The sequence below is a fragment of the Planococcus citri genome, chromosome 3, assembly GCF_950023065.1.
Source record: "Planococcus citri chromosome 3, ihPlaCitr1.1, whole genome shotgun sequence".
Taxonomy (NCBI): domain Eukaryota; kingdom Metazoa; phylum Arthropoda; class Insecta; order Hemiptera; family Pseudococcidae; genus Planococcus; species Planococcus citri.
The window spans coordinates 62,083,282-62,108,943 of record NC_088679.1 but is presented as its reverse complement, the minus strand read 5'-3'; the positions used below and the strand labels follow the sequence as shown (position 1 = coordinate 62,108,943).

The 25,662-nt window shown below is 33.6% G+C and overlaps 4 protein-coding genes across 7 annotated transcripts; 3 read left to right on the top strand and 1 right to left on the bottom strand.

Annotated features, from left to right (window-relative positions):
• The first annotated feature begins 1,011 nt into the window (after positions 1-1,011).
• On the top strand, positions 1,012-9,415 carry pink (WD40 repeat domain-containing protein pink). Of its 2 annotated transcripts, XM_065359004.1 has the most exons (7): positions 1,012-1,189; positions 1,277-1,384; positions 1,457-1,567; positions 1,646-1,888; positions 1,965-4,813; positions 4,906-5,017; positions 7,940-9,415. In XM_065359004.1, exons 2-7 carry the CDS (start codon positions 1,289-1,291, stop codon positions 8,219-8,221), a joined length of 3,693 nt encoding a protein of 1,230 aa, XP_065215076.1. In that variant the 5' UTR covers positions 1,012-1,189; positions 1,277-1,288; the 3' UTR covers positions 8,222-9,415. The 2 variants fall into 2 exon arrangements, with proteins under 2 accessions (XP_065215076.1, XP_065215075.1); XM_065359003.1 differs by having other exon boundaries at positions 1,012-1,384.
• LOC135841811 (uncharacterized) lies at positions 9,384-18,074 on the top strand. 2 transcript variants are annotated; one of them, XM_065359007.1, is made up of 4 exons: positions 9,384-9,520; positions 15,559-17,247; positions 17,403-17,585; positions 17,690-18,074. In XM_065359007.1, the coding sequence occupies exons 1-4, from the start codon at positions 9,470-9,472 to the stop codon at positions 17,996-17,998; spliced, it is 2,232 nt and encodes a 743-aa protein (XP_065215079.1). In that variant the 5' UTR covers positions 9,384-9,469; the 3' UTR covers positions 17,999-18,074. The 2 variants fall into 2 exon arrangements, with proteins under 2 accessions (XP_065215079.1, XP_065215078.1); XM_065359006.1 differs by having other exon boundaries at positions 17,663-18,074.
• Positions 18,075-20,619: 2,545 nt separating this feature from the next.
• Positions 20,620-22,086, bottom strand: LOC135841813 (MIP18 family protein galla-1-like). The gene is made up of 4 exons (XM_065359010.1): positions 21,794-22,086; positions 21,606-21,685; positions 21,326-21,509; positions 20,620-21,242 (listed from the first exon to the last, which is right to left on the bottom strand). The coding sequence occupies exons 1-4, from the start codon at positions 21,948-21,950 to the stop codon at positions 21,145-21,147; spliced, it is 519 nt and encodes a 172-aa protein (XP_065215082.1). The 5' UTR covers positions 21,951-22,086; the 3' UTR covers positions 20,620-21,144.
• A 90-nt stretch (positions 22,087-22,176) lies between these two features.
• LOC135841812 (alpha-methylacyl-CoA racemase-like) lies at positions 22,177-24,352 on the top strand. 2 transcript variants are annotated; one of them, XM_065359009.1, is made up of 6 exons: positions 22,177-22,540; positions 22,617-22,752; positions 22,810-22,953; positions 23,057-23,294; positions 23,394-23,604; positions 23,746-24,352. In XM_065359009.1, the coding sequence occupies exons 1-6, from the start codon at positions 22,433-22,435 to the stop codon at positions 24,037-24,039; spliced, it is 1,131 nt and encodes a 376-aa protein (XP_065215081.1). In that variant the 5' UTR covers positions 22,177-22,432; the 3' UTR covers positions 24,040-24,352. The 2 variants fall into 2 exon arrangements, with proteins under 2 accessions (XP_065215081.1, XP_065215080.1); XM_065359008.1 differs by having other exon boundaries at positions 23,039-23,294.
• The last annotated feature ends 1,310 nt before the right edge of the window (positions 24,353-25,662 follow it).

The following is a 25,662-nucleotide window of genomic DNA, read 5'->3' as shown; positions in this document are numbered from 1 at the left end:
GATATTGGATAACATCATATAGGAACATCAGTGCGATTATTTCTCTCCTTTTTTCTAACGACTTGATTTCAAATCCTTCTAACCGTTCTTTTTGAGTCAAGTCATGAGGATAATATTCAAAAGTCTTCAAATATAGGTATTTTAGAAATCTGTTTTGAATAGTTATAGGTTATAGTTCTTTTATAAATTTTTTGGTAGATATGAGGAAACCAGACTAGTAAGTATACCAAACTCAAGGATTGATCTTATGTACCTAGTTATACCGAATTCATAAAAAAGAGTACCTATAATCGCCCTCGTTTCGCTCGGGAAAAAACTTCCAAAATTGATACCTAAACAAAATTTTGACAACAGGAAAAAAATTTCAACTTTTCGCAACGTAGACTGTTGAGTGGATCTGGATATTAAGGAATATTTTTCTAATTTATTTCTATTTTTTATTTTTTGATTTGAGAAAGAAAAATAATGAAATATCCATAATATTCCTTATTTTATTTTCCTCCAATTTTATTTTTGAAATAAATAAACCCTTCGGTTGCCTACTTGGCTACTCGCAAGTTACTCTGTTTTCAAAGCTTTTTTATGCGAAAAATAATTGATAATTTCAAAAAATCGCTACATACGCGGCTAGATAAAGGAATCAACGTCGTATTAAAACAAACTCCATTGAAATCGGTTCAAAATTCGCGGAGTAATTACTAGTTATTAGTCTAATTAGGTGAAGTTGAACGAATCAAACCTACTGATGACGTCACCTAGTTCCTTAACGTCACACTGCTTCAGTTTGTATAATTTTAATTATTATTGTTGAAAAATGCTTTTTAAAAATCTTCTAGAACTAATTTTATTACATGAAACATTCTTAAGAATTGAGCGTTTTAAAAAATGATGAATAAATCATAACTAGAGCTGAAACTTGAGGGGAATTTTTTAAAATTTTGAAAAATTACTCTCTTTCATCAACTGAAACTGAAACCGTAGAGGAGATCAGATTTGTTTTTGTTTGTTTGCATGCACAACTATTGATAAAAAAAGTCATATGTTTCAAAGTGGTTGAAATTTTTTCAATAATTTTAAATTAAATTTCAGTTTTGAAATCATCTTATATTATTTTCGAACATGTCTTCGTGAAATATAGGAGTTCCTCAATCCTCACAAAGTAAACCGAAACCCGAAGAAGTTACTACAAGTAAATGCTTCATAGAATTTTCAAGTTGACTTTTTCTTATCAAGTACATCCGATGTGTTATGTGTTTGGGTCCAAATACTTTTCAAGATATCGTTTAACATGGCTGTGAACCAAAAACAAGAAGTAATTCTGTTGCATACAGAGAATCACAAGAATACTTTTTATTTACCTCTGAAGAGAAGTGAACGAATCAAGGTACGTTAGAATAACTCTTTTCCATCTTGTGATCGCTGATCTATCTATATGAAATGTTCATTTTTGATGCAGTACACTTGCTTCACGGTATCGAAGAATTATATCGTGTTTGGAGCTACCAGCGGAGGTCTATATGCATTCAAAAGAAATCCTTGCAGCTTTTGGCAGCTAATCCCTAGCAAAGTAAACGCCTACTTCAAATCTTCAAATATCGTTGTATCATTATCACAGTTTTTTTGTGATGAAATTCTATCTTTTTAGGAAAGCGCTGTCACTCATGTATCTATTTCATCTTCGGAGAATTTTATTGCTTTCTCGACCAACAAAGGCATCTTGTGTATTTTGGAACTGAACGAGATCAACTGCGGTAAACTAGTTATACGATCTGATGATCTGAGCGATTCGGAGATTTCAACTTTATGTTGGACAGATGATAACAACAAACCTACTCTTTATGTGGGTGACAGTACCGGACGAGTTTCGTTCTTAAAACTATCTTTTCTGGTACGTTCGATGCGTTGTATTTTTACTATCACTCTACATTTTGATCCGAGTAACTTGTACGTTGTTTTTTTTTCAGAGTAAAAACATTCTTCACCTGCCTACCACTATTTTCATGACTCTGGATTCGAAAATCATACAGTTATGTTGGCTTAGCGATTTCCTTCTCGTTTCTACGTTATCGAGATGTTATTTATGTGATACGGTCAAAGAGCAATTTAAACAGATCGGTCACCAATTACGTGACGGTATGTACGGCGCGTGTTTCACGAAAAATGCCAACAATATTAGAATTTTCTGCGCTCGACCAGGATCCAGATTATGGGAAGTAAATCTCGATGCTGTCGTCCATAGCACTCATCAGTTCAAACAGCAGTTGGCCATACCTCCATCTTCGTTCATCTCAGTCTACGAAGAACCGAGAATCATCGGTAAAGAGCAGAATAAAACCGAATGGTCGGCTCAGTCGTTCAATTTCATCAAACTGTACGATTTACTAGGCCGATATATATTCACGTATAAAAAAGACGGAATATATATTCTGAACGTCGACATGGCCAACATATTATTTTGGAGTAATTTCTTCACAGATATTGTCGACGTTCAGTGTATCTCTAACAATATCTTTTTATGGACTGCTCAAGGAGATCTACACGAGCTGGTTTTATTACCGGTGGAAAAGTGTCTGCTGAGCTTATACTTGAAGAAACAATACTCCTTATGCGTCGATGTAATTTGCTCGCACTTCGATCGATTAACGCAAGAAGAACCGCTGGCAACATTACATCCTTTACGTGACTTCGAATACCCTGAAATAGATTCGGAAAAGTGTGAAATTTTTCAAAACTTCAAACAGAAATTGAAATCTATTCCCATCCAAGGCGTCGAATTGAGTTCCGGTATTTATATGGTGAATAACGCGCATTTATCCAGTCGCCTGTTGGACGATAATCGTTTACAATCGACGCACAAGCATCGCTCTCTGAACAGATGCGATTCCGAAGAAAGTCGTCAACGATCTCACAGTTTACCTTCGAATTTGAAAAAGACACACGAAAACGATACGAAATCCAGCACTTTTACAATCTCTTCGTTCGCTCAAGATTTGCAAGCTTCCGAAAACCTATACTTGGAAATGGGCTTATACAGTTCGCCTTATTTGACGTTAGCATCTTACGAAATACTTCAAGATAGCTTCGCCGAGTTGGGAGCCAGTTTTTCGGAAAAATTCACCGAAAGCTCTAAACACCTGAAGGAGAAATGGCAGCTGTTTGAAAATAAACTAAATTCTCTTCGTAATAAAAAGCCAGACGAAAATAATCTTCTTCGGGATCGTCTCATGAGCCAATACGGTGATATGAAAGGAGATCGTACTGACGATGACGACGAACCAATCGTAGAAGTACGTAAAAAGAAAACCGTCCAAGTGGAATTTGATTTCTCTCAGATAATCGATAAATGTAACGAAATAGACGAAAATTCGCCGGATGTCGATTCGGATAAAGTCATTAATTTACTCAATACCATTATCGAGGAATTTTTCAAAGTATCCGAGAGGCTGGGATTCGATGTAAATTCGTCGTATTCGTGTTTTCCTTTCAACTCGATGCCAGATAAGGAAGTTGTCAAACTCAAAAAGGTTTTCAAGACTTTCTTCGCTAAGAATAATCTGCTCGATTGGTTCGACAGTAGATCGTTTCCTCTACAAATCGATAATGTGAATTGGGTCGAGAAGCATCCTTCGTTACTCAGACAGATATTTACAGCCGATGATTTGAAACTAGATTACCTGCTTAGCAAAGTGTTAGCAATATTCTCCGAACTTCTAAACGTTTCGTCGATATTGGAAATGATCAAATCGTTCGAATTATCCTGTTATTATTTATCATTCTGCTACATTATAAAATATTATCAAAACGGAGACGTTCGACTGGAGAGGAATAACCATACGAAAACGAAAAACAATCAGTGGCCTTTACCGGTATATTTGAACGCTATGTTATTAATGATCAGCGTAGATCAATGGGAAGCATTTTACGAAATGGGATTGAAAAATAACATCGACGCTTGCGACGTTGCCTACATGATGTTACATCTAGAAGCCAACATAATGGATAGCGGTGATAAATATAAAGAAATTTGTCTAACGTATATCCAAAGACTTTGTCTAAAGGATACCAGCTGTTTGAAGAATATCAGCATCGTGTACCTCGCCATCAAACTGTTCGTTTACTTGAATGAGAAATTCGAATCGTGCTGCGCCTCGTGCTGGTTCCTACTTCCTCAGCAAACATGCAGAGTGAAATTCCTTCCATTAGGTCATCTGTTGATGGCTCATATTTGGAGTATTTTCGAGGATCAATATCTAAGCGTGACCCATTCCAACGTAACGAAACAATTATTACCTTACGAATCGTTGTTATTTTTCGAAAGATTAGTCAACGAAAGAGAATACGAACCTTTATCCAATATATGCTACAAAAATGCAGACAAATGTGTTCACGCTGTTTGTGAAAACCTGAAAACATACGTCCAAGATATTTCTGCGGATAACCTTCGTTCTTTGTTATTATTATTCCATCTTATATGCAGCCTATGCCATCGTATCCCTGAATTATGGAAATATCTACCGTCCTTGCAAAGAAATAGTAAATTGAAGCTGTTCCACGTGCAACATTTCTTGCAATTGGGAATGATCGAAGAGATCGAATCGTATTTCGAGATACTTACGGTCGAAGATGCGCAGAAAATATTGACCATGAATGCTAGCCTCGGTAATGGTATTTGTCTGAATTGCGGTAGTAAAATGCCCAGCTGTGGGATCCTATCGTGGAATAAATTAGCTGTATTCATACTGAAACGAATAAATGTCAGAAACACTCTGAAAATATTGAGCGAATTTTCTGAAAATATTCAATTAGATAAAAGGTGAGATATAATAAAAACATATTTTCGTTTTGAACGACGAATTACTCAGATTTTGTAAATTAATAATTCTGAATGTATTTTTTTAATTTCAGTTTTTATCGATCAGCGATTTTAACGTCTGTACCTGGCATTGGTAACGAATTAAGGGACCAAGTTCTGGCTTCTGTTGGCGATCATTTTGACGTGAATCGCGTTTCATTGGACGTAAGTTTTACTAATTGACTTTTGAAATTTGCAGGGATTGTACTCAAATCTTTCTCAAAAAATTTAACTTTAGTAACCAAAAAAGCCGGAAAAAGTAACCAAAAAAAATGTTGATGTAAAAAAAAAGTGGCAACCAAAAAACTTCAATGCCTTACAAAACATTACATCCTATTTCAGATTACAAAAAAAAAAAAAAGTACCTATATAACGAAAATTTTGATAGCAGTTTTTTCAAAAAACACAGAAAAAAACATCAAAATTCGAATACAAACCATTTTTGATAAAGAAAAAAAAACTAGCAAAAGCTCAAAACAGATACCTAATTTATCAAAATTTCGAAAGCAAACTACTCGTAGATCAAAATACAAAAAGAACGTATGAGAAAAATTTTGGATTCCGGAAACATAATCGAAAAATGTGTTGAACTACTGAAAAAATTAAAAGAAGAGATCAAACTCAAAAATACCAATCGTAAAATAGCAGAAATGTTGACATGAGCAAGGATTTGAGGGGGAAAAAATGATTCTAGTGTTAAGAAATAATAAACAATAATTTTTGAAAAAACTTTCATAAGAAAGAAGAATCAGTTTAGATCGGGAAACTTATTAAAATAAACAAGAAAAAAAGGAACGGTGGAGGAGAGGAGAGGAGAGAGCAATCCAAATTTGGAAAAAATGTGATGTGTGAAAATCATTTTAAAACTTAGCATACAAAAAAGTGTACATGCCTTCAAAATGAAAAAAAAAACTCCATCAAAACTGTCGAAAATTGACACGATTCAAAAAAAAAATGGAAAAAAGATGACAAAATTATTGAAATTTAGAGAAAATGACCAAAACAGGAAACAGAGCAAAGATCAAGATCTGGAAAGAAAGAAAATTAATCGAAAAATAATGTTGAAAAACCTCTTCGTGATCTTCTTTTAATAAATCAAAATCGCGAAATTCAAAATAACCAAAAAACAGAGTTTCTTCAAAATTTCAAAAGTTGAAAAAAATCACGAGGATTCCAGAATAAAAATTCGATTAGAAGTAGAAAAACTCCACTAAAAAAATTAGGGTAAAAAGCATTAAAATTCAAGAAAAAACATTGCAACAATTGAAAACAAAATTATTTACGAAATTCAACGATAAAATTGCGAAAACTTGACAAAAATTTATACACAAGAGAAAAACACGAAAATTCGGGGAAAATCGTCAAAAAATTAAAAAATAAAATCTACGAGAATTCAACAGAATAAGACTTGAAAAAAAATCAAGAAATCCTCAAAAAAATTATAAATAACATCATCAAGTCTCAAAGTCCAAAAAACTCTCAAAAACTCAAAAAAAAATCTGTAAACGGGAGAATTCCTCAAAAATTTAAGCAGAAAAAATTACCAAACTTTGGGGCTAAATTAGGAGAAAATTTTATAAAAAAATTCAAGAAAAAACGTTTCGCCGAAATTACGAACAAAAATTTGGACAGAAAAACGAATCAATAAAATTCAAAACAAAATTATGCAAAATGATGGAAATAGAAAATTCTCGAAAATACAATTCAGCAAAAATCATTAGGTGAGAATTCAGAACAGAGAACTCGCGAGAATTAAAATTAGGTATAAATTCGGAAATAAATCGATAAATTTTTGAGAAAAATTTTGTAGCAAAACTGAAGAGAATTCAACAGAGAAAAATAATTCGAACTTGAAAAAAAAAACTGTTCAAAGAGATAGGAAATCCGGAGGACCTTCCCTCATAACTGGAAGGGAAGAGGAAAAGAGAGAGAGGGATCAACGAATGAAACATATCAAGATGCAGAAAAGTCCACCACAAAAGGTGAAAATAAAAAATAATAATTTCATCAAATCTTGAAAAAGCTTCCCTTCTTTCTCGAAAAAAAATCGAAATTTACAGGAAATTATGATTTTTGGAAGAAGAAAAATCACAATTCTACAAAAAAGTGAGCCAAAAAAAATCACTTGTTTTTTCAAAGCACAAAACTCAAAAAAAACTGTCGAAATAAAAAAAATGCAGTCAAAATTCAGGCAAAAAAATGACCACAATTTAGAACAAAAACCACAGAATCGTGTGAAAATTCAAAGTTGAAAAGATGAGTCAAAACTGTAGAAACTTTGCCAAAATTTGAAAATAGAAAAAAAGGAAATTCTGAGAAAATCGTTGAAAAACTCGAAAAAACAGAACTCGCGAAAATTCAGAAAAATCATACCCGTTAGAATAGGGAAAAATGTACAAAAATTCAAAAGAAAACTCACCAAATCAGCGAAGAAAAAAATTCACAAAATTCAAAAAAAGCCATCGAATCAAAATTAGGAGAAATCCCCACTATTTGAGCAATAAAATCACACAAGCTAGAGGGAAAATTTTTATGAAAAAATCACGAGAATTCAAGGTGATAAAATTGGGAAAAAATTCAGGCGAAAGTCTTCATCAAAATTCAGAGCAAAATCATGGAAAAATTATTTTGGAAAAAAATCACCACCAAAATTCAAGATGTGAAAATCAATCAAAACAGGAGAAAATCCACTAAAAACCATCGAGAAATTCAAAAATATATGTACCTGTTGAAATTAAAAACCCCCTAAGTACATAGGTACATTTCAAAAAAAAAATCATCAAAATAAAGTTTTGAAAAAAAAAAGGAAATTGGTGAAAGATTTCGGAAAAAGTAACTTTTAGTAACCAACATTATTAAAAAGTAACCATAAGTTACTATTAGTAACTTTAGTAAGAAGTAACCGAGTACAATCCCTGAATTTGAAATCAGATTTATTTTATTCTGGAATATCATCTCGATCTCCTAGAGTTAAAAATTTTCATCACTATTCATTTAGATGTCAAGATGCTAGCCCTATTTTTATTTTTTTTTCGAAGAATTATCTTTAATGATGACCTAATGTTATGCTTATTTCATTAAATAAAGGTCCACGAACAGCTCAGCGAAGCTTTGAAAAAGGATAAATTGGAGAAAGCACTGAAAATCAGACCATCGAATGCCAACCATTGGGGAATTTCTATAAACGTCGATGATACCAATCAAGCGATTTGTTACTGCTGCTCATTACCATTATTCTCGCAATCACTTATCAAAGAAGATAACGGTGGCATCATGGTGTTCTCGTGTAATCACACATATCATACCGTATGTTTGAAAAACAAAGATTGCACTGCCATATGTTTAGTTTGCGATAGATTTTTACGCTAGACTATTTACTTATAATAAAGACACGATCGGTGTATCGATTTGTAATATTTCGAATGCCATTCCACTAGTCATCATATGTACAAGCTATAAATATAATAAAAAGTAATCGGTACTTACGATATTATGATAGGTTCATAATATATTATTATCTTAATATGTGTGTACTTCATACGTTGAATATTTTCGTTGGTTATTTTACATAATTTTGTGTTGTTTTTTTTTTACCCATCGTCTTAAAAACAAGTTACCTATCTCCTCTTCTTTCTGTATATTTTAATTTTTTTTATCATTTTTATCATGTTTTAACGCTTCTTTTTCGGCGCATTTATCGTTACGAATTCGTGGTATACGTTGCTTCCAATAATTTTATTATTTTTTATTTTTATTTAGTTACTATTTCAATTTTCTGTATAATTTTATTTTTCTATTTCAATTTTCTGTATAATTTTATTTTTTGTAACTAGTCAACTGCGCGTCTCTCGTATGAGCTCAAACCACCTTGTACACTGTGTGCCTTCGTGATAACAAAATTTTGATTTTTGTAAATTCGTCTACTCGTTTATTTTATATACCGTTCATTCGTTCTCATCGGGTAAGATTTTTCGGCTTACGTAACACGGCGGCGCGATTTCACCTAGAAATTGTTCACGGCGATTGTTTATTACGTGGAAAAATTGTTTTTAAAATTCAAACACATAGGCATATTGATCATGATGGAAAATGTTTGTGAGAGAGCTTGTTTGTTCAAGTGCTGCAATAACGTTCGTACATGAGTCGTCAGAGTATTGCGTTGATTCGAGCAATATTCAGAACTGAATCACATGCGATATCCTGGGTGGGGTTAAAAGGGGGTACAAAGGGGAATCTGGAGGTAAAAAAATTGAACTTTCCAATCACTGGAAAAAGCATGTCTGTATTGAACATGTTGTGATGTTGAGAGTATTTTCACTATTATTTTTTAATATAATATTTTGTCGTTTCTCTTCTCGTTGTTTTGTTGTTTATTTTACTTTTTTTTTTTTTGTACCGAAAAGAATTTTTCCGTGTTATATATTAACTTGATGTGAAACCTAGTGATAGTACCTATACGTAACGTACGTATTGTATGTATGTAATTAAGTGACAAAAGCAAATAAGTAACGCAGATGTTTCTGTTTGTTTTAAAATGGTAAATTATAAATGGGATGTATATGATTTTAGTTTGAAATTCATTTCGTTAAGTTTATTCATTCGATCAACTCATTCAAAATGTACAAGTTTATTGTTTTTGTGGTTTGCGTTTCATGTTACTGGAACCAGGTACGTCATTTTTGAACATTCCGGTGTACTATTTTGTTATTCTATATACCGCTTTTTCTTCGACGATTTCTTCAATAAATGTGTCTGAGATGATTCGAACGAATTGATTATTATTTTTTTTTTTTGTAAATGGAAAAGCACAAATTATTGTTGGTAAAGTTTAGATTTTAAATAATAAATCGTAAGAAGCCTTTGATGGTTTGAATGTGGTTTTGGAAAAATTCAGGTAGTATTTTTCAAATTTAGTTTTCTTTAGAAGCTTTTCGAGTTTTATATTTTTGGTATTTCTTTCCTCTTTTATCAAATGGTTCATGTTACCAAGGGCTCTCTATACAGCCAGTCCATTATTTTTATCAAAAAGGCAATACACAATTATATGTATCTCTCATTAATGGCGTTAAAAAAATCGCATGCAGAATGAATCTTTCAAATCTCATTTCAAATGACGTAATAAACCCGCCAACTGCTCATTCAATCAAAAATATTCGAGGAATAATACGAGTATTATTCAGGGCTCAATTTGACAAAAAACGACGTCTGCTCGCTGATTCTGTCGAAAGCAATTTTATGAAATTGTTCCTCAACATGTCCTCTACAACGTGGTCATCTTCAATTTTTGTTTGGAACAACAACTGTTGAGCTTGAAAGTTCAAAAAAACGTTCTCAAAATCCGTTTTTTTGATTTTCTATCGGAATTTACAAAGATACGTTGAAAAGTAGGTACGTATAATAACAAGACGTGTTTCGAATTAAATTTGCTTTCAAAAGACCAGTATCACAACCAATTTCCTACCCCCTCCCCCGATTTTGTATAAGGCCCACCGCCTTCTTGCCATATCCACCACTCAATTTTGGATTTTTCCCCCGCTAGTTACAAAATTACACTTTTCTATAATACCTAAAGAATTGATTAATGGTTGAAAATAGGGTACTCGTATAATTTACATGCCAATCATTTCTCGATTTTTGCTGAATTTTCAAAACTTCAAATTTGGCTCGTTTTCCATGAAAAAATATCGTAAGTTTGATCAGATTAACCAGGGAAAGTTGAAATTTAATTTATACTCCACTCTCGATTAGTCATGATCTCGAACCATTTGTGATCCCTCCAGAAAATTTTTGGACTCTGGTTTTCTAAAACATGGTATCTAATGGATTTTTTTTTTTTGAAAAATCACTACTTTTTTCACTACCTGTCTTCAACCAAATTTTTGGAAAACTCTCCACGCAACCCCTCCCCTCCCTCCCAACACAGAAAAATTTGAAAAATCAAATTTTTTTCAAATTTTTCACAGGTAAAATTTTTTTCAAATTTTTCACAGGAAAATTTTTTTCAAATTTTTCACAGGAAAATTTTCAAAAAATTAAATTGAAAGAAAATTTGTACACAAAGGATTTCTTAATTTCGATCAATTTTTTCAATAATTTGAAGGTTTTTGTTGCGCGTTCAATTTTTTCCCCATTTTTTCACTACCTTTTTGACTGAATTCATTACTTTTTTCAATACTCTCCCTACCCATTTTTAAAATCACTACATTTTCACTACTTTCACTACCTGTTAGATATCCTGTATTTTGAGAAAAAAATGACGCCAAAGTGAACTTGAACGGTTTTTAGACCACTTTTTAGAAAATCTGAAATTCCCAAAATATACTCAAAGCCTTCACAACAGCCTGAAACCACCTACAATTGAATCAGCAAATTGGAAATGGAGTACTAAGTTGATTTCATTTCATTTCAACAACTCAATTGGATAAAATGTTGTGGAAATTTCAATTTTCGAAAATCTGCTACGGTGCTTAGGAACTACCACTCAAAATGGTTGGAAACCGTTTCCAATCGATTTGGAGGGTCGAAAACGGGGCACACACCAAATTTCAGGTTCTTTGGTCTATTTGGTAAAATTTTGTTTTTTCTTTTTTCATTTTTGACCCAAGTTTGGCTTCTTAAAAATTCATTAAAAATCAAAATCGTTTGTAAACTTGAAAATTTCATTTACATTACTCATGATAAGAAAGTACACACTTTCGCCCCTTCTATGCGGGGCGAAAAGCCCTCTTTTCATCCCGGCACTTTCGACCCGCGTCAACTAAACACGTACAGAAGTTTTCCACCCGCGTTAACCAAACACAAGCCGAAACCTATCGAAAAGATAACAAACGCGAGTAGGCTTACATGAGTAACACATTGTTATGAGATTATTGAGATTTTTCTGGGTTTTGCGTTAATCAAGCATTGAATTATTTTGTTGTTTGTGAAGTCAAAAGTGTGTGGTTATGGTCAGTTCTTTCGTCATGTGCATGTGCTGTGTTTGTTCGAATTTTGTTTGAATAACGATTTATTTATCTTACATATTTCATTACCCATGTAATTAAAATTAATAACTTGCACAATATTATACTCTGCATTCTGCAGAGACTCAAGACTCAACTGAATACCATGGTCCCCACATACTAGCAGCGACGAATGCGTATACTTTCTTATAATTCGTAATGTAAAATATCTTACATTATAAGGTGTGAGAGTGAACTTTTTAACGACGAGTAAATTTTGCTTCACTCGCCTTCGGCTCGATCAGCAAACTTTTGCTACCTCACTCGCTTCGCTCGTTCGGTAGCAGTTACTTCCCTCACCTTCGGTTCGTTCAGTAAACTCGTCCACTTCACTCGCCTTCGGCTCGCTCAGTGAACAATACTCGTCGTTAAAACGTCCACTTTCGCCCCTTATGGTGTAATATACTATTACTGTTTCCAAATTCGTATTCAGAAAATCAAATTACCTCAATTCAAACCAGACGGACAATTATTTCAGCTGTTTTCAAATTCCACGATTTTAGTTTTTTTTTTTTTTTTGATTTGCCATTGAAAATAAAAGGTCACAGGTGTGGAAATGACTTACGTACCTTTTCTCGTAAGGATTATAAAATTAAGCTTACTTATATTCTCACGCGAGTTCATGTTCTATACTTTATGGAAGGAAATTTGTACTCACCTGAAACAAAGAAAAATTAAGGTGGATTAGTTAGTTATAAAATTACTAATCTATCAACAAATACATACATTAAAATAATAATGGTCGAAGGCCATTAAAGCAAAAATTCTGATGATCTCGACGTTTAATTAAGCGACAGAAATGAACATTCACAAATTAAGTTCGAGATAAAAATTTCAAAATTGATTGTAAAAATCGCTCAAAACTATCAAAAATTTGAGAAAATGTCTCATTTGGGTAGAATTTTGCATAGATTGCTGAAGTGCTTGGATTATTGAAAAATACCAAGAATTAATCGGAAAATTCTCAAAATTGAATGATGATTTGTCAAATCTGCAGAAAGTGTCATAAAATTTGTCAAACTGCCCCCCTCCCCTCAGTAATTGAAAATTTCCAGAAGTCGATCGATTACGGTATTTAGTAACGGAATTTTTTTTAGAAAAAAATCACCACTTTTTTCAACCAAATTTTCAGAAAGCTCTCCACTTGACCCCCCCCCCCCTCCACACACACACAAACACGAAAATTACCTAACGATGAGAAAAAAATTCACAGGAAAATTTTCAAAAAAATTGAAATTTGAAGAAAATTTGTATATGAAATATTTTTTTATTTCAATCAAAATTATACATCTATTTAAAAAAACAAAACAATACAAATGAATCTAAATAATCCCTTTTTTCTACATAACCCCCTTTTCAAGAAAAAACCATTGTTGGACCCCCAAATGATTTTGGCTCTCTTGCATGGAGCCCCTCAAATTTGGGAAAAATAAAAAAAATATTACTACAAATTGATGTCTAGAAATTTTTTGAAAATTTTTTAGTTATGTGCAGAATCTTTCTGAATAAGCATTTTTTCAAGAAAAACCTTCCCCCCGGTCTCCCAAATCATGTTGGTTACCTTTAAAGCCCTCAAAGTTGAAAAAAAAACAAGAAATTACAAATTCATATCTCCACAAATTTTTTAATAATGTTTCATTTCTGAGCAGAGTACTTTTAGATAACCACTTTTTCAAGAAAAGCACCCTTTTGACCCTTTTGTCCTCCAAATGATGGGGGTCCATTTTTATGAGACCCCCAAAATTGAAGAATATTGAGAAAGATGAAAATTGATGTCTATAGGTATAGGTACTCGTAATTGGGTGAACATTTTTCATCTCTGTGCAGAATGCTTCTAGATAATTCTTTTTTCTAGAAAAACCTTTTCTCAGTCCCCTTTGTAATTCTCACCACCTACATAGATGATAGAGATCCACAAAGTTGATTTTTTTTTTTTTGGAATGGAGGTGAAGACTCCTCTGCAAAGATATGTAGTTTCAAGTCATGGAGGATATGGTTTTTTTTTGCTTTAAACTTGAAAATTTAATCTCATTGATGGGGATTCTTGAAGATGTTTTTCAAGTTTTCAAGTCTTACATTACAAAATATCAGAACGTCATTAGTCTTCTGTGAAAATTTGACACGAGTTGATTTTATTACAAAACGTTCGCTTCAATGTTTCTCAAAGTCAAAATTCAGAAATTAGTCCTTTTTCTACAAGTTTTTAAAAGTCTGACATAGGTAGTGCTTTTCTGATGAAGATCGACCAAATCCAAGGATTAGAATATGGGGGAAAAAATGTAGCTTAACTAATAATATTCATCTTTTTTCGTTTTCTGGGGAAGGAGACATAGACAAGTTCTACCTTTTCATTATGTAGACAGGTCATAAAATATTTAACAGTATTTTTAATGAAAATGGACCAAATTCAAGGATAATGATGTGAAAAAAAGTAAAAATTTCAATTTTTCTGATTTCTTTTGTATTTTGAGATGGGGGAGGGGGAGGGAGAGGCGTGCTCCCTAGCACGACTCATTTTTACTAACGTGATTGAAGAAGTTTTTCTCGTGAAACCCGACAACAATTTAGGGCGTCATCAAATATTTTTTCACTAGTACCTATGTAGGCATATGAGCTCTCCTCTAATAATCCACGGTTAGTCTTGGGTGGAGATAGGGGGCTAAAATTGGTATATACTTAGGTTGATTTTACGTAAGTAGGGACTCAACTGAGGTGTTAGAACTAGAAAGTTCACAATTTTAAAAATTTTGCCTGATACTTCGATTTATACCTATGGGAAGATTGGGGGGCCCACCGGCACGACCTTTTTTCACCCGGGGCCTGAAATTTTCAGGGTATTATTTGCTCACCCGAGGTCATGTTTTTGGGGGGCGAGAGCGAAAAAAATCGATTTTTTTTTCACCATACAAATAAGGAACCACCCTAAGGTATATGTAATTTGCTAATAAACTTTTCATTTTCACAGAACAATCCTAGTTTCGACTATTTCTATGCCTTAATCAACAACCAAATTTCAGCATTATTGAATGAAAACAAACAATTTTTATGAAAGTTATTTTCAATTGTCCCTGAAGTCAAATACTGGAAACTTGGGAACAGGGGTGGGTCCTATGGAATCGAGGGGGAGGAGAGGAAATTGGTTGTGATACAGGTCTTTTGAAAGGAAAAATTCTAAACACTTTTTGTTATCATACTTTTCAATGTATCTATCTCTGTAAATTTCGACAGAAAATTTGTTTTTTGTACGACCAATGGGTGACGAGATAGACGGATTTTCAAGTTAGGGGGTGGATCCTCGGAAAAAGGGGAGGGAAAAAAGGGAATCTCGGCTAAATTTTTTGTATCATAAAATTGCTTTCGGCAGAATTGGCGAGCGGATGACCAATTGAGACCTGACTATGTATCCTATGACGTCATACTATAAACCGTACTTACCTTCACTATTACAGTTTTCCATCGCCATAATCAAGGCCATTTTTTACATTTTTATTTTACAGAATAAACAAAAATCTCATATCGAATCGAAATCTCTAACCTTTTACATGTGTAGTACAGTCTTTTTAGGCCTGAACCATAAAAAAAGACAATAAATCTGAATTCTCTTAATCACTGCCTTCTGATTATTTGCTGTTTTTTAGACTTTATTTGACTTTGGCTCAAGGCCCTACCATAAATATCCTAGCTTTAATAAATATCCTTTTTCAGAATAATGCTTATGTAATACCCAATGCAGGAAATGCTGCAGGATACGGGGCAGATAATTCGGTGAGCGATCACCAGCTTGATAAAAAAAATCCACAATCGTTTTTCCCAGACTTTCCCTTTGATTCGGTTCCACAGTCGCTTAACACCAATGACGCGCTTTTCCCAGCTAATTTACCCCAATTTGGAATGCAATTCGCCACCAATGGCTTACAATCTGGTTTATCCACCGGGTACAATGTACCATTCCAAAGCGGTAACATGCTCGATCCGGGTGGAAATCAATTCCGCGATATAGGCCAAGATATGTTTAATCAGCCTTTGCCACCGAACGGAGTAGTGACTGGAACGATGCAGTCGATGAGTCAGGCAGGCAATCAACAGCCTGTTTTTAAAACAGAAACTTTCAATATTACTCCGGATGGGCAACAAGTATACGAGAATAATAGATTGGTCGAGGAATCTCTACGCAATCCAACACTGCAGACTCCGATGACACCTCAAGGCACACCTCAGAATTTATCCGGTGGAGTTCAGAATGTAACTCCTCAAGGGCCAAGTGCTACCGGAACTCAGCCAAATACCAACACTGTTCAGCAACCAATAACTTCGTCGACTCAGCTGAATCCAAATCCTACTAATCCTAATTATTCGTCGCAAGTTCAACAACCTGTTATGCCTTCTTTGCAAAACCAACAACCAACTTATCCTTCTCAAATGCCACAACCTGGTAGTAATCTTATGCCACAAATGCAACAACCTGGTAGTAATTTTATGCCACAAATGCAACAACCTGGTAATCCTATGCCTCAAATCCAACAACCAGGTAACCCCATGCCTCAAATCCAACAATCAGGTAATCCTATATCTCAAGCACCTCATCAACCTGGCTATCAAAACCAGCCCAATCCTGTACTGAAAGTGTCATCCACCGGTGCAAACACGAGCACATTTATTAGCTCCACAAATGGCCAACCTCCCCAGATGGCACAAAATGGAGGCGCTTATAATTATAATTACGATTCGACTCAACCTCAGCCAGAGAGCGGAGGTTATTTCGCAACTGGCGGATATACTCCGAATATGAACGACCCTAATCAAGGAACCTACCTTTACACTCAAGGATCATTCCCAACGCAACCAAATCCCAATGTTCAATCTTCCAATCCTTTTATTCCTACCACCAATCAAAATAACCCAGGAATGAATCAACAAATCCCTGGAAGATTCAATCAACCAATGTTTAATCCCAACCCTAGCAATCCCAATTATAGACAAGGTCTTCAAAATCAACAATTACCGCATCAGCTACCTTTGTTCAACAATCAGCAATACAATACTCAACCCGGCCATTTCTCAATTCCCGGTCAAATTCACCAAAATATCAATCGACTGAATGGTCAATTAAGTTCGTTAGGTATGCCTCATGTTGATCCGTCAGCTGTGGTAGCACCTATGACGCAATTCATGCAAACATTCCCAACGTTGGTACGTAATGCAGCCAATCAAGGATTACAAATATCGAAAATGCCATTCGATATGTTGAACGCTGCATTAGATGCATTTAATACCGATTTAAGTAACGTACGAGTAAACGAATTCGTACAGATACCCACCGAAGGCGGTAGAGCTATTGTAAATAGTATCGAAGAGATGATAAATCAATTTCAAAGAAATTTACAATCGTATCAGGTAATCCCTTTCCATGATGTAGGATGTTTGTGGTTTTAACCCATATTGTTTTGAAAATTTAGTAAAAATACGAGTTTGAAAAATGTCACTTCATTGTTGCCATCAATAGTATACCTACCTCTATCTATAATACTAATTGTTGCGCAATTTTTCAGGTACCTGGGTCTGGGTTAGCTCGTAGATCACCAGAGCCATGGATGCAGTTGCCAAATTTCGATACGAGCCAAATGAGTCAATATTATAACAGCATTCCATTCGGTACAGCTCAGGAAAAACTCAATACCATGAAAAGCGACATCCTCAGTAAAATACAAACACCAACGTTTTCTCAATTGAATGTAAGATTTTATTTTTTTACACTCTCATTCCTATTTCACGTTGATGAAACCATTCTGAGTTGTGATTTTTCCAACAGCCTTTTAACTACTTCTCCCAACCACAGATGCCACAAATGCAAATACCTCAGATGCCGAAAATGCAAATGCCTCAGATGCCAAAGATTCCACAATCCTCCAATGGTGAACCGGTAGTTAAAATGTACAGCTCTTCTGTATCAGAAAGTACCTCATCTTCTTCTAAAAATGGCGGTCCTCCAGAAGTATCCTATCAAGCAGCTGGTTCTAAGTACGACTACGATTCAACCAAAGAAAATCCAGTTGAATCAGATTTAGTTGCCATGAAAGGATACACTCCAGATGCAAGTGACCCGAATGCAGGAAATTACGAGGCATATGAGAATTCGTATCCATGAAGCGATGAATGAATTAATTGTAGAAATGTAAGATTTACTACGTAATGGTTTAAAAATTAAACAAACTTGAAATTTAGCTTATTCAATTATAATATCTACCTATTTGTAACTTGGAATGTTCGCGGGGAGCGGGGGAGAGGAAGGATTTAATGGACAGTACATGGACACAAATTTCAAGTACCTGCTGCCTATCTACTTTTTTATGTGGGGAATGTTTTCAAAAAAGTAAAACGTCAACATATAACTGCTGAAAACTGTTCTTGACAAAAGCTCAACTAAATGCTCTGAAGTTATCTATACCTATACTCTACTCGTCCCTCTGTTTTTCGACCCAGCTCAGCTCATCCCAAGTCACAAAAATCTGACGGTTTCCAGATACTCGAAATACCTATTGCAACCAATTACAGCGTTGTAGGTACCTATGTTTCATAGCTGTTTATCTATGTTGAACATGCTACCTGTTATCATAGTTAAGAATTAGTGTTAATTAGATTTAATAAAGACGGAATGAATGAAAAAAATTTCGGAATTTTTATTTGCATGGCACATTTTTCCAGGCTCAGGAGTGAATCAAATGCTCAAATTGATCAAGTCTGATTTTCCCAAAAACAGCATAGGTCGTTCTTACAAGGGAACCTAATAAGACCGCGATTTCTGGAAAGAGCATAGTCTAAAACCCCCAAAACCATATTTTCAGCAGCCCAAGTTCATTTTTCGAATTTTGGTGAATTTTTGAAAATTCAAAATTGACTGTTTTTGGCAATTTATGCATTTTTTTAAAAAGTACGTAGGGTTACTTGATCATAGTAAAAATGGTCAAAATAAGTCCCAAAACTAATATCAATTACCCAAATCCAAATTTCACAATTTCCAGCCATTCTGCAGCCTCCAGCGCGATTTTCAATTTCTCCAGAATTTTGAATTTGCTCCGGAAGGCGTGAATATGAAGTTGGGCAGCTGGGCAGCTGAAAATCGAGTTGTGTATTATACTACATAGACCTGTTTAACGAGTTTATCCACATTTGAGCCGATTTTGGAAGTGACACCTCAAGAGTAGTTCTTTGACCAGTTTTTTTCAAAATTAAAAAATCCAAAAAAATCAAAAGTTTCCCATTTGCGTGGAAATTTTTGAAATTCATGCGAATCGCTGCATTTTGTCCATAAATTAAATAACTCCCCAAATCCCAATTTCGCCATTTCCAGCCATTCTGGAGCCTCCAGCGCGATTTTTCAATTTCTCCAGAATTTTGAATTTGCTCCAGAAGGCGTGAATATGAAAATGGGCAGTTAAAAATCGAGTTGTGTATTATACTGGACATGTTTAACGAGTTTATCCACATTTGAGCCGATTTTGGGAGTGACACCTCAAGAATAGTTTTTTGACCAACTTTTTTCAAAATTAAAAAATCAAAAAAATCAAAAGTTTCCCATTTGCGTGGAAAATTTTGAAATTCGCGCGAATCGCTGCATTTTGTCCAGAACTAACACTCCGAGGACAAATCTCACCATTTCCAGCCGTTTCGGAGCCTCCAGCGCGATAAACTTGATTTTTTAGATTTTCCAATTTTGAAAAAAACTGTTCAAAAAAACACTATTGAGGTGTCACCCTCAAAATCGGCTCAAATATGGATAAATTCGTTAAACAGGTCGAGTGTAATACACAACTCGATTCTAAGCTGCCCAACTCCATATTCACGCCTTCTGGAGCAAATTCAAAATTCTGGAGAAATTGAAAAATCACGCTGGAGGCTCCAGAATGGCTGGAAATGGTGAAATTTCGATTTGGATAATTGATATTAGTTTTGGGACTTATTTTGACCATTTTTACTAATCATGTACGTACTTATTAAAGAAAATTCATAAATCGCTAAAAACAGTCAATTTTGAATTTTCAAAAATTCGCCAAAATTCAAAAAATGAACTTGGGCAGCTAGAAATTTGGTTTTGGGGGTTTTAGACTAAGTATGCTTTTTCCAAAAATCGCGGTCCCGTTCAAATCGGAGTGCGACATCTCAAGAGGTTCCCTTGTTAGCTTCGTTCCTTCGGAATGCCAGCAATTACAAGTTTCTGGAGAATTGATAAAAAATCGCCGGAGGCTACAGAATGACTGGAATTGAAGTTTTACGAATTTCGAAAGTCGTAAATGAGTTAGGAACGCCATCTGAACCACTTCCCGAGAAAATTCCATTTTTCATCAATATTTTCTATTTTTGGTATTAAATAATTGTTAAATTTTAGGATTTTTTAATTTTTAAAAATTCGCCAAAAATTGAGAAATCAAATTCTGCACTTGAAATTTTGGATTTGGGGTCCTGAGGTGGTCCCTTTTCGATCTAGCCTTGATTCGTTCATTTTCGTTTCTGCCGGTTCAGGTAGTTTCTTAGTACTTCTGGTTTCTTGGTACCCACGATAATTTTTCACTAATAATGAGTTTAAAACTTAATTTGACGACTGATGAGTTTATAAATTAATATACCTTATACCGACACCATATTCAAAAAAATCAAAAATCCGATACCTAAATTTGAAAAATGAACTTTAGGTAGGTAGTAAATGTAATATTGTGGGTTCATTTGGTATAGTTTAATTGGATCGTTCTACATATTTCAAATAATAACCAGTTTTCGTCAATGAAATTATAATTTTTCTTTTGATTCCATTCACATTACAGACTTGAAGGCTTTACACAGTCATGAAAAATTGAAAACAAAAAACTACCTATCTTCACAGTTAACACACAAAAAAAAAAAAAAGAAAACATCGAATAGGGATGATAAATTTCTATTACCGTAATTTATATTTTCAATTTTGAAAACTTGCAAAAACTTCCAGAAAGTTACTGAAAATTTATATTTTTTCAAAATGAGGATGGACCAATTTTCATTCTACAAATAAATAATGAAAAAAAAAACACATAATTGCACAATATAGGTGGGTATGCACTTACTCATCAAAATTCAAAAATTAAAATTGAATACAAATTTTCAAGTTGAAAATAACTTGATTTCAGTTTAGAAAAAACAATAGATAAAAGTCAACAACGTATTTTAAATGATATAACCAGGTATAAGTTATTACAAAAATTAATTACAATGGTTTATCATTATCACAAATGAAAATGACACTCATTAGGTACATATAACAAATTACTCTTTTTCTTCGATACAATTTTCAACGATTTTCAGTAAATTGGGATTTTCCATGGCAGCTGCAACTCTTTCCTTATCGTTGACTTGTTTATTAACTGAAAAGCAAAACACCATGATTAGCTTTGATTGAACCAGAACTCAATACAATAATTATTTAATTTTCATCTCGATATCTTACTTTCATCTTCTGTCGAATGCGTGCCTTTCTTAACATAGATATCCAACTTATATCTTTCAGCCAGGTTTTTTTCTAATTTTACTCGTATACATAATCCAATCAACGTAGCCAAACTGCAGTGAGGTACAGTAGGAGTGAACTCTATTCGAATCAGTCGGGTGCTTTGCGTTGGTGTTTCAGTCACCTAATTTGTAATTTCATTCAATTACTTTCAGTGACTAGATTCTTCAGAGCAATGAGAAATCCAGTAATAATTAACCAAGCAATATTTTCAACATACATAGATATCTTCTTCATGAACCACTTCTAGATCTTCCAATGTTGCAGGTTTTTCTGGATCTTTAATGGTCTTGATGATGTCTGAAACAGTAGATATATGTACAATCAAAAGATTATACTCCATTCTTGTGAAAATATTCCACGCTAATATGCAGTTCAAGATTGGTGATACAATTGATATGTACAAACCATAAACTAATTCTTCGAGTGGAGTGACGTTACTTTTGTTTTCGTTAACATTTTTTCGATGAAATGAGAGAGCATTTTGGTCCAGTGTCCTATTTTCTATCATTTTCTTCGTCTTTTGAAGAAACAAATTGAACATGGTCAACAAGAGAAAAATCATTACATAATATATTCACTGCTCAATTCTTAAAACTAATACAAAATAACTGTGAAACAAACGCTTCTACTTTCTAAATTCTGAAACCATAAACCAAAACTACAACCACCTCTTGTTGTTATCACTATTCACAAAGGGTACTGATAAGAATTTTTGTTGTTTCCATTAGTTTCCATCTTGGCTACACTGTAAGATACTTGATAAGGATTTTTCTTATCTCTCTTTAAAAAAAAAAAAACTTTCAACTTTCAGGTAGCTAAAGTAGCTTCATTTTGCTCGATTTGAATAATTAATCGAGCTAAAAATCTTTATTGACTCATAACTCGCGATTATAAATTCAAATGAGTCGTTTAAATATAAAGTGTTCACTTGCAACGTTTATTTCATGTATAAACAGTATCGAAGGAAAGTTCTTCAGTTCATGAGGTTGCCCTAGAAACAATACTTGATTATTTCATTCATAAAATTCATCTCAGCGAAAAATTATGCCTTTGAAAGGAGTAAAAGTTATAGAATTGGCGGGGCTCGCTCCTGGGCCATTTTGTGGCAAAATTCTGCTTGATTTCGGAGCCACAGTTATCAAAGTGCACAAAGTAAGTTTTCTGCATCTTTATACTCCTAAAAATATCATCGAAAAATTCACAATTTAAACTTAAAATAATGTTTCAGATGGTCGAATCGATTCCAGATGTACTATCAAATGGAAAAAAGTCAGTTGGTGTCAATTTAAAGTCCAAAGAAGGCGCTGAAGTGTTCCAAAAATTGTGCGGTTCTGCTGATGTACTAATTGACCCATTTAGAAAAGGTTTCTATTGAATATAAATTTTTTTCAAATACCATTTTTTAAATCGGGTTTTTGTAGGTGTTTTGGAAAAACTGGGACTCGGACCCGAAGAATTGTTGCTGAAAAATCCAAAATTAATTGTCGCTCGGTTATCTGGATTTGGGCAAAATGGTCATTTTTCATCTATGGCTGGACACGACATAAATTATTTAGCTATAACAGGTACCTATGTGTGAGTTTAAAATATGCAGAAGAATAATTCCAAACTAAAGCTACAGTACGTACTATTATAATGATCATTAATTAGCATTCTGTTTCTTGTTAGGTTTATTATCTATGTACGGATGGCGAGGAAAACATCCGATACCTCCGAGTAATTTCTCAGAATTCGCCGGAGGCAGTTTAATTTGTGCATTGGGAATTTTACTAGCTTTGTTTGAAAGAACTAAAACTGGCACAGGTCAAGTGATAGATAGTAACATTACCGAAGGAATTTCGTACGTTGGTTCTTGGCTGATGAAATCTAAAAATACTTTTTTTGCGGAATCGCGTGGAAATAATCTGTACGTACTGATTCCTCAATGGTTCATTATTACCTACTAATACTTACATATTTATATTGTTGTACTAGACTCAAATTGAAAGTCATTTTTATAATGTAGGCTAGATGGTGGTACTCATTTTTACGACGTTTATGAAACTAAAGATGGAAAATTCATGGCTGTGGGAGCCTTAGAGCCACAATTTTATAACGAACTTATCGTTAAATTAGATTTTAGTCCGGAAGAGCTGCCTCAATTGGGAGATTTTGAAGAGAGTCGGATCAAACTTCAAAATAAATTCAAACAGAAAACGCAACAAGAATGGTGTGAAGTGAGTAATCTACGAGCTTTTTTTCATTTTCACACTTTTCAATATAGGTTTTCATTTTATTTCACCTGCTCCTTCAAATTAAAATTCATATCGTCGCCCAAATGTGAAAATAACGATAAATTTCATTTTTTCCCCCACTAGATCTTTGATTTATCTGATGCGTGTGTAACGCCCGTTTTGACGTTGGAAGAAGCATCGAAACATCGACATAATAGTGATAGAAAGTCCTTTCTTAGAGACTGCGATGGTGATATTATGCCACTTCCGGCTCCTAGGTTGCAAAAAAATCCGCCCACAATGGATAATTTTCAGTCACCTTCTCCTTTGGGGGAACATACTATCGAGGTTTTGTCCGAATTAGGATACTCGATCGATCAACTTCGGCTATTAGCTGCCAATGGTGTTATTTGGAATCAAGAAAGAAGTAAATATTGATCGTGTGATTCATCATTTATTCATTGTTATTTTTTTTTTCTTATTTTACGTTATTTTCATATTAATCGATGTTACATTGTTACTTATATTTTGTTTCAAATCATGGAAATATGTATTTGAAAGTATTTTTTGGTTCTGGGAAATGAAAAATAATGATGTACTTACTATGTATTCTTTGAATCACATTTCTTTGAATGGAAAAATTTTACTTTACCAACGATATGTAAATGCAACTAACTGTGATACAATCATGATATTTTTGTTCGCTTTTTCAAAAAAAAAAAAAAGGTTTTTATTAGTATGAAACTCGTTATTTATTGTTTCTATTTTCTCTTGAGAACAAACGCCTTCATTTTTCATGAGTTGTTCTTTGATACATACATTTAGTGTTATATCAATTTTTTCTGGAACTCTCAAAGTGCAGTCAGTTGATTTGCTGTCAGTAACCATCTTTTTCTGGTGGAAAGCAACATTTTTGAAATTAAACTGAATATCACTGGTCTCATTGAGTCTACTGTTTTAGAGCTTTCTCAATCCAACATTTCGTATTCGAGGTTAAGAAATTCACGAAGGTAAAAATCATGCTGTTTTTTAAGATCCTTTCTACTTTCTGTATCTATGTACTTCATGACTGTACAGCCCTGCTCCGAAAAATGTGATTATAATGGAAAAGGTTGAATCTAATATGAAGTCCCAGTTTTCTGGATCATTGAAAGAGGTAATTTGTGGTTCTCAAAATTTGTTTTATTCAAAATTTCTGATAATTTATTGATAAAATGTTGAGAGTATTGTAATGGTATAAAAAATGAGAAAAATGCAGATTTGAAGCGTTATCGTTCATGCGACATTTAAAAGAAATACAATTCAGTGAATCTCAACTCAATTGCATTTCAATTTCAGGTATCGTAGTAAAAATTTTTCTAAAAAAAGTGACTTTAGTGACTTTTAGCAGCGAAAAAAGTGACCAATTTTTTCTGTATTCCTGAGTTCAGGAGAGCAAAAAATCGTACAACAAAAGTAAAAAACGTTAATAAGAAATCGGCATTGTATTCAATTAAATCACAAACCGACATAATACCTATCTCACCTGAAAATCTTACTTTGTTCTCCCCAGCTCCACAGGAAAATCAGTTTTTTTTTGTTTTTTTGTTTTTTTTTTAAATGTAAAAACGAGTAGGTAGTTTATTTTTTTTGCTTTTAAAATTTTATATTTTGAATTTCGAGAGGCATAAAAACGATGTATTTTTGTAAGTTTATTTTCAAAGGCTTTCGAAAAGTACAAATTTGTGTTTTTTATAAAATTCTAAAAGTTGTTTAATGAAGAAAATTCGCATAAAATCCTTTGAAAATTAGTAAAAAAAAAAAAAGATAAATTTGATGAAAAACGATAAAAAGTGACTTTTTAGGAAGAAAAGTAACCAATAGTGACCTTTTGATGAAAAAAGTAAACAAAAGTGTCTTCTCGTGAAAAAGTGACCAAGTCACATAAAAAGTGACCCGCTACGATGCCTGCAATTTATAAACATTTCTAGATTAATTCTTGCAAATTCCATTCAAGTAAAGAATTTAAAAAAGTACGAGAAAAATTGAAAATTTTCAATTTTATTATAATGTGTAAAGAAT

Bases quoted from the DNA above. Each gene is read 5' to 3' on its own strand.
- pink (XM_065359004.1), top strand. From the start codon at position 1,289: ATGGCTGTGAACCAAAAACAAGAAGTAATTCTGTTGCATACAGAGAAT. The intron at 4,814-4,905 runs GTGAGATATAAT...TTTTAATTTCAG, and splicing joins AATATTCAATTAGATAAAAG to TTTTTATCGATCAGCGATTT. The intron at 5,018-7,939 runs GTAAGTTTTACT...CATTAAATAAAG, and splicing joins TGAATCGCGTTTCATTGGAC to GTCCACGAACAGCTCAGCGA.
- LOC135841811 (XM_065359006.1), top strand. From the start codon at position 9,470: ATGTACAAGTTTATTGTTTTTGTGGTTTGCGTTTCATGTTACTGGAAC. The intron at 17,248-17,402 runs GTAATCCCTTTC...GCAATTTTTCAG, and splicing joins GAAATTTACAATCGTATCAG to GTACCTGGGTCTGGGTTAGC. The intron at 17,586-17,662 runs GTAAGATTTTAT...TTTTTCCAACAG, and splicing joins CAACGTTTTCTCAATTGAAT to CCTTTTAACTACTTCTCCCA.
- LOC135841813 (XM_065359010.1), bottom strand. From the start codon at position 21,950: ATGATTTTTCTCTTGTTGACCATGTTCAATTTGTTTCTTCAAAAGACG. The intron at 21,686-21,793 runs GTTTGTACATAT...CTACTGTTTCAG, and splicing joins ACTCGAAGAATTAGTTTATG to ACATCATCAAGACCATTAAA. The intron at 21,243-21,325 runs GTAAGATATCGA...TTTGCTTTTCAG, and splicing joins GCATTCGACAGAAGATGAAA to TTAATAAACAAGTCAACGAT.
- LOC135841812 (XM_065359008.1), top strand. From the start codon at position 22,433: ATGCCTTTGAAAGGAGTAAAAGTTATAGAATTGGCGGGGCTCGCTCCT. The intron at 22,541-22,616 runs GTAAGTTTTCTG...ATAATGTTTCAG, and splicing joins CAGTTATCAAAGTGCACAAA to ATGGTCGAATCGATTCCAGA. The intron at 23,605-23,745 runs GTGAGTAATCTA...TTCCCCCACTAG, and splicing joins CGCAACAAGAATGGTGTGAA to ATCTTTGATTTATCTGATGC.